Source organism: Bufo gargarizans, chromosome 5 (genome assembly GCF_014858855.1).
Source record: "Bufo gargarizans isolate SCDJY-AF-19 chromosome 5, ASM1485885v1, whole genome shotgun sequence".
Lineage (NCBI taxonomy): Eukaryota > Metazoa > Chordata > Amphibia > Anura > Bufonidae > Bufo > Bufo gargarizans.
Genome location: NC_058084.1, coordinates 161,632,809 through 161,641,268, shown reverse-complemented (window position 1 = coordinate 161,641,268; position 8,460 = coordinate 161,632,809). Strand labels below are relative to the sequence as shown.

Sequence of the window (8,460 nt, the reverse complement as noted above, 5' to 3'; positions counted from 1 at the left end):
TTCCATGCTGACCATAGAAGACTATGGAAAGGGGAGGGGTTAGGAGGAGAGAGCCGCAGAGAGAGACAACAGACAAACATTGTGTCCATAAAAGACTATGGAGAGGGGAAGACGAATGAGCTACTAGATGGAGAAAAACACACTCTCTAATAAGCTATATTACAATTTTTTTATATTCACCTGTAGTATTAATTAATGGAAAGCTTGTTGACACAGAAGGGACCCTTTCACTTTAGGGACAATATAAACTAAACACAACCAATAACAAAGGCAGTTTTTAAACAACTTTATTCACCTGTCAGCAGTAATAAGGAATTGAAATCATAATCCTAGGCTAACAAATGCACACATTTGATTATTTCAGCAATAATAATTTTTCGATTAGGTATATCTGCACAAAATCTTCTAGGTCTGGACATGTCTGCTATACAATAAAACCTTTCCAAAAGTTCATCCCTTTATTACTCAGAACAGAGTTCCTCTAACAGATTGTCAGCCCCATTATATATTACTCAAACTAGCCATCTCCCCCTAAAAGACCCATTTTCAATGGTAATTCTGGGAGGTCGTCTCAGAGGTTTCACTGTATCTGTAAACCAGAGGATTCCAGGCAAGAACATAGTGAGTCAGTGTACTGGGAATATAATTGTGTGAAAGGTTAGTGCTTGTACATGGTCACAAGGTACAGCCAAGTATTCTGCAGAAAAGCTGGAGACAGGATACATCATCATGATTTACAGGTCTATAAGCATCGAAGACTAAGCTAGAACGCAACAGAAGCAAGTACACACAGAATAAGGGTCCATTCACACATCCGCAGAATGGGTCCGTATCCGTTCCTCAAATTTCAGAACGGGTGCGGACCCATTCATTCTTTATGGAGCAGGAATGGACGCAGACAGCACACACTATGCTATCCACATTTCCGGAGCGCGCCCTCAAATAGAACATGTCCGGCAATTCCAGACAAGAATAGGCAGTTCTATAGTGGTGCCGGCCGGGTGTATTGCGGATCCGCAATACACTACAGAAGTGTGAAAGTACCCTAAAACTGGGTTTTGGTATTGAAATTTAATTAACAAAATTATGATTAACAATATAATAGAATCAGCACTAAGAAAACGTAAACACAACTTTCCCCAAAAGCTTTATAATAGAAATCTAATAATTCTGTCAAATTTTGGTAGCCATTTTGTGGCGATAAAAGTGTTTCGTACCATGCTATGAAAGATACCTATATGTACACATCTTACGCCATATATAACTAACTAGTCTTTTCTTGAAAAATGTCACTGCTTCAGTAGTGTTTTATGTCGTTTTTGGGAGTGTTGCCAACCTGAACCCACAGGATCTTAGGGCTCTATGATGCCCTTAGTTAAAGGCTATGGACACCTTTGGGGCATTTTTATAATTGCATTTTACTTATTTTAAAAATATTTTGTTTTCACACTGAATCAGTCAGGGAGCTGCTCTGACAGTTCAATCTGTAGCCTTCTTCTGTGAACTCCTGACAGCTCATAAACACTCCTTATAAGAATTTAGCTTAAATTAATGTTTATGAGTTTTCATGAGTTCAAAGAGGAGGGCTTCAGATCAAGCTGTCAGAGCAGCCCCTGGACAGATTCAGTGTGAGGTAGAGAAGAATAGTCCGTAGGGGCAGTGAAAGTGAAAGCTGGAGAAGAAAAATGATGGACCATTTTTAATAAAGACCAATTGAAAGAATGATTTTTAGCCCAAAAGAGTAAAACGTAATTATAAAAAATTGCCCCTAAAGATGTCCAAAGCCTTTAAACTTGTGGTCAGGCTGCATCACATGCATGTAATACGAAGAGACCATATATCCAGGAACATGGAAATGTGCATTTGGTATAAGCCAGAAATGGATCAGGTACAAAGGAGATTTCCTTCATTCATATTTCACATTCCTTTTGCAGCTTTGGCTCAAAAAACACCACCAAATCGGTAGCAGTTTTAGAAAAACAAAAAGGCTGGAAACTCCTCTTAGGGTGGAATCAGCAACCTTCAGCACTCCATCTGCTGTGAAACTACAACTCCCAGCATGCAAACATGCTCAGCTCCCATAAAAGTGAATGGAGCATTCTGGGAGTTGTAGTTTTACAGCAGCTGTGGAGTGCTGGAGGTTGCCGATTCCTGCTCTAATCAAAGCACTTTATACTTTATAAATGGACAATTGCCACCAATATATTTATAAGTCATCAGTCATAATATTAAAACTTCTTTGTGCTTTCAGATTGCCAAGTACCTTAGAAAACTATGTAAAACAGTTTTCACAAAGTACCGGGTGATACTACGCTGGGTGAATAGAATGGATTATATGTAAAAATTGCAGTGATGGGGGTTCCTACTTTAAACCTCCCTCCCACCCCGACATGCCTCTGACCCATTACTGGGATGAACCAGCGGCTTGCCTGGTGTGTTATTACAATTTGCTGTAGACAATATGAAAAGCTTCTAATATTACGTCTAACGTTACATGGATATGAAAATGTGCCAATAACTGTAAAAGCCATAGACAATGTTAACTTGTAATATATATGTGATTTCTAGGAATTCGTTCCTGTGCAGACTAAACAAGTGTATCGATGTGTTCGGAGTACGGTAACTCCATGCAGACATCATATGACGAAAACTGATAAAACAAATGCAGTTTTCTGTGCACAATGCCAGGAAATAGTCTGCAATGATGTTAAGGTGCACTCATCATCTTCTCATTCCTCCTTCTTCTTCCTAAAAGTGAAGGACTCTTTGGTTTCTTGGAGCTTTTCGGAGATCCTGTCTTTTGTTACTTCCATCTTCTCACTAATAATGTCTCTGGTTTCCTCCATTTTCTCACTAAAACGTTCTTTCGTTTCCTCCATTTTGTCCTGTATATAGTCTTTCACTAATGGTGGTGTGGACAAGTAGCCATATTTTCGGAGATATTTAACACTTACAGAAGTCCCTCCTAATGTTACAGTATATCGGATTGGGGTGGCAATCTGAATGAGAAACAAAAACAGAGGAAAGAATATGGTTTATTGTAGTTATTTCTGCACTTCCACCTGTATTTGTACCGTTTGTACAACCCAAGCAGCGCCGCGTTCCTCTCGCATTGAAGAGAACACCATTCAGTGGAATGAATGGGAAAAATGCAGCTTGCATCTCTGGAGAAAGAGCAACACAAGTCACACAAGAATGACTTCGCACCCATGTAATTTTTATTGTTTCCTTACACTCTAGAATGAAAACAAAATGGAAAATAGGAGATGTGGATTTCTATGGAGCCATTCAGGAAAAAGGGCGATAAGAATGTTCTTTGTGCCCAATTAATACAACTGTCAAGACCAATCTTCCTGCTAATGTCGCACAACACTGATCTATTAGGATGAAGTTCAAATATCCACTAGTGTTAAAAGGGTAATAAAAGATAGATGGTCCATGTATTAAACAAGGGTTCTGAACATGGACGCACTTGCAGGTCATAGTAGTGCAGTTCTAGAAGGGAAGGGGGGGGGGGGGGGCAGCGGAAAAAAAAAAAGCATAAAAAAAGCCTCCAATGAAAAAGTTATTTGAAAACATATACGTTTCAGACCATAAATGCTAGACTTAGTGTGGATTCACATGACCGTATCCATTTTGCGATCCGCAAATTGCGGATCTGCAAAATATGGATGCAGTCCGTGTGCATCCCGCACTTTTCACAGGCCTCATTCAAAAAACACATTCTTGTCCACAAAACGGACAAGAATAGGGCATGTTCTAGAATTTGGAGTCCGGCCGCACGGACGTGGAGAGGACATGGATGGCATCCTTGTTCTGTCTTGATCTCGTATAAAGCTCGTCATACTCTGTGTGGTAATTTTTGAGCTTACACCAGATATATGTACAATGAGGTTGATATCCTGCACCACTTATTTTCTGTGCTACTCTGCATAGACAAGATCCAACTCACAGGCCATTATTTTATGAGGACAGAATAAACGCTAAGCTCTACTGGTATCTCCGGTACCTTGGATCTCTACCATACGGCGTATGAGGACCATTGAGCAATACTGATGAGAAGTCACTAGGTTCAGGGTTCTACAAGGATATTTTCCAAAATCCTACTTTCCTATTCCCACTGAACAGTTGGCGGATTGTAGACGTCTCACTCTGACACCCCTGCCAATCAGCTGTTGGAAGGGGCTGTAGCGCCTGTGTCCTCTACAATGGTCACCAGCATGCCGTCTACATTGTAGTGGCAGCACAGGGTAATTAAAACTTCTCTTATTCAAATGATTTGGACGAAAAGCTGTAATTACCCTGCACAGCCGCTACAATTTATATGGCGTGCTGGTGAATGCTAAAGAGAACACACCGCTTGCCTCTTCAAACAGCTGATCTACAGTGGTGTGGCAAGTTGGACTCCCAACAATCTGATACTGATGACCTGTCCTGAGGATGGGCCCTAAATGTTAAAAAGGACCTGCTAACTCTTTCATCCCATTTATTGTTAATTTTTACAGCTAACATCCCTCAATTCTTCAGAAATGTCCCATGTAAAGAATTTCAAAAGCTTGCATGCACAACTGTCCAGTTAGCCAGTAATAGATTACGCTTTTACTGCAAAACATCCAGTCAGAATACTGTACCAGAATACCATAACCCCTTGAGGATTTTTTATTTATTTTTTTACTCCCAGCCTTCCCACAGTCCTTTTTTATTTTTCCATTAACATAGCCTTATGAGGCCTTACTTTTTGCAGGACAAGTTGAAATGTCTAATGGCACCATTTACAGTTGCATACCATGTAGTAGGAAGCCGATTTTTTTTTTCCAAATAGGGTATAATTGAGAAAAAAAAAAAAAAAAAACACAATTCTGATAAAAGTTTTTTTTTTTTTTTTACACTGTACACTATGCGGTAAAATTACCTGTTATCTTCATTCTCCAGGTCAGTACGGTTACAATGATACCACACTTGTATAATTTTTCTTGCGTTTTAATACTGAAAAATAATTAAAGGGCTTCTGTCACCCCACTAAAGTGATTTATTTTTTTTGGGCTACTTACATTCGTTATAGTGCGATATATGAGAATATAATGTTGTTACTTACTTTCATGCGGCCGTTTCTTAAGAAAACGAAGTTTTATTATATGCAAATCAGGTCTCTAGCCGCCGCAAAAAACCGCCCCCTCGTCGTGTTGATTGACAGGGCCAGCCGTGATCTCCTCCTCTGGCCGGCCCTGTCAGCATTTTAAAAATCGCGCGCCTCTGTTCATTCGGCGCAGGCGCTCTGAGATGCGGAGGCTCGTCTCCTCAGAACTCCCTCAGTGCGCCTGCGCCGATGACATCACCGAAAGAGAAGACATCATCGGCGCAGGCGCACCGAGGGAGTTCTGAGGAGACGAGCCTCCTCATCTCAGAGCGCCTGCGCCGAATGAACAGAGGCGCGCGATTTTTAAAATGCTGACAGGGCCGGCCGGAGGAGGAGGAGATCACGGCTGGCCCTGTCAATCAACACGACGAGGGGGCGGTTTTTTGCGGCGGCTAGAGACCTGGTAGAGACCTGATTTGCATATAATAAAAAAATTCAAAGGGGGTTACTAGAGCTTGTCGGCTCTGTACTGAAAAAAAAAAAAAAAACTTTATATGTTTTAATAAATACCAATTTAAAAATAATTTTTAGCTCAAAATGAGTACAATGCAATAATGAAAAAAATTGCATCCAAAGATGTACATAGCCTTTAAATAGTGGCCAGGGAATGCGCTTCATACCCAGTCCCATTCACTTGTAAGGGGATATGCTAAGTTCTAGTGTGCTGCAGCTCCTTGTATCAGAAGATAGTGAGTGTTGGACCCTCACAGATGTATCCTAAAAAAAAAAATACATTTTAAAAACACCACTGAAGTAAATGTCCTGTAGAAAAACAGGCCATTTCAAAGCCAAATCCTAAACTTTTTTATTTTTATTGATCTTTATTCTTCTTAAATTCATTACAACTTCGCAGTATTATTTATACATTATAAAGCAGAATAAGTACAGTTTACATATTACCTAACCCAATTGTACCACCCCAATGCCTGTTGCTACCTTACTTAGGAAATGTTTCATCAGCTTTACAAGCCTTACACCACCCATCTGCTCCTGGACATATTGATCTGTTACTTGAGTAATTTTATGATATTGGTTAAAAGGAAGACAGATGCAACAGGAGGAGGTAAGTGACTAGTACTTGTAGGCATCCTACTGGAGCGGACATGCCAGTCACCAGGGTTTCCCATGAAATCTATAAAAGACTCCTATTTTCCTTTCATGGCAGCAAAACTTAGTCTCTGGCAAGGAAGAACTTGACACATTCCCTTCATTAAAGATTCAGTTGCTGCATTTGACATATACATTCTTCAATTCCCTTTACCACAATGGTCTAATTATCAAGGTATCCAAGTATCTAGTGGAGAGCCAAGGGAAAAATAATCACATCCTCTGTCAGAAATTTTGAAGCAGGATGTTATTCAGAGGAAGCTTAACAGAGACGTATTGTGACAGATTAAATATGATGTATGAGAAATTCAGTCACAAGATAACCATCGTAAACACCAACTGCACAAGTAATAAAGAAATAATCTAACAGTAGCTCCCAAATATTCCAGTCCAGGGAACCTCCAAAGCACCAAACCCAGCAGAGGAACCCTTACAGGTCCATAGAGACATCAGATCCAGCTGGATATAGCTAGATAGGCTATGGAGAGTCCATAGGCAAGTAAAAAATAAATTGGCATTGGATGACATCTATCTCTGAATTGAACTGCCCATTGGACTCTCAGGCGTCATGCACATGGCCGCATTTTTCTGCACTCAATACCCCATAAATGACAAAGTGAAAACAGAATGTTAGAAATCTCTGCTAATTTATTGAAAGGGGAAAAACGAAAATCTTGGATTGACATAAGTCTTCAGACCCTTTACTCAGGATTTAGTTGAAGCACCTTTAGCAGTGATTACAGCCTCCAGTCTTCTTGAGTATGGTTTAGGATCTTCTGTCATTCTTCTTGGCGGATCCTCTCAGGCTCTGACAGGTTAGATGTGGACCGTCGGTGGACAGCCAGTTTCAGGTCTATCATGAGATGTTGTAATGGATTCAGGTCCAGAGTTGTCCCTAAGCCGCTCCTGTGTTGTCTTGACTGTGTGCGAAGGATCATTATCTTATTGGAAGGTGATTCTTCCATTCAGTGTGAGGTCTAGCACTCTGGATCAGGTTTTATTAAAGGGTTTAATAAGGGTTTTATTAAAGGGTTTCTACCATCAGAATTACTGTTATGTAGCTGACCGACATTAGCGATGCGCTAATGTCAGCCCTACATAACAGTGTTTTTTACATTTCTCCCTGCAGCCGTTCTGATAAAATAAGCACTTTTATAATATGCTAATGAGCCTCTAGGTCAGTGATGGCCAACCTTTTAGAGACCGAGTGCCCAAACCGCAACCCCAAAACCCCCTCATTATTTGTAAAGTGCCAACGTGGCAAGTTATCCTGAATCCTATAGTCCAATATAGTATATCTTTCATGTACTTTATCATGTAGTAGCTATAATAGCCTGTCTACATTCAGTCAGCCGACTGTGCTGTTCATGGTGCGTCCTGCGCTGATGAATGGCAGGAAAGGTCTAAGGTATATTGGTACACTCTTTTTCCAGGGTGCGGGTGCCCACAGAGAGGGCTCCGAGTGCCGCCTCTGGCACCCGTGCCATAGGTTCGCCACCACTGCTTTAGGTGCTATGTGGGCGTAGAATCAGCACCTAGAGGCTCTGTCTACTCACCCTTTATCCCGCCCAGGTCCTCCATTCTGCCCTCCCCACTCCTCTTGATTGATGTCACGGTTCACAGCATCGCTGACAAAATCCTGCGCCTTCACTTCTGTATTCGGCGCAGACGCAGTGAGTGAAGGCCGCTCTCCTGGTGCCAGCTTCCTAACTGTGACGTAGTCGGCGCAGGCGCAGTGAGGAATCCGGCACCAGGAGCGCATCATTCACTCACTGCGACAAATACAGAAGTGAACGGCGCAGGCGCGGGATTTGGTCGGCAATGCTGTGAAATTCGGAGCAAAAAGAAAAAATATATTTGCCATCAGTGGTGCAGTTGTGAGAGATAGGTTTTATTTATATATATGTACTGTATTACTCTTTTCTGTCCACAGGATGGCAGAAAATTTAATTTCTTTGTCTTAATGTCACTGGGTGAGGGGGAGTTAGGTTGCCATTCTTGAATGTGCCAATGAAACTCAGGGATAAAATTAGGAAACTACTCCCATTTTGTCAAGAAGCCAATAGTCTTTTCTTAAGGAACACCCCTTTTGTGATGTCATGTCTGCTATTTAAAGGGAGTCTTTCACCTAAAATAACCATTATACACCACAAACATCATGATATCCATTACATTCCCCATATTATAATCTTACCTTTCATATTGCTGTCCGTCGC

At 41.1% G+C, this 8,460-nt stretch overlaps 1 protein-coding gene across 3 annotated transcripts in view; it reads right to left on the bottom strand.

The window, feature by feature from the left end:
* Positions 1-270: 270 nt before the first annotated feature.
* The window catches only part of FAM210A (family with sequence similarity 210 member A), a 36,335-nt gene continuing 28,145 nt past the window's right edge, over positions 271-8,460 (bottom strand). For all 3 annotated transcript variants that reach the window (XM_044293109.1, XM_044293107.1, XM_044293108.1), the window contains exon 5: positions 271-2,999. In XM_044293109.1, coding sequence (XP_044149044.1) covers positions 2,730-2,999 — 270 coding nt within the window. In that variant the 3' untranslated portion in view covers positions 271-2,729. The remainder of the gene's footprint in view (positions 3,000-8,460) is intronic.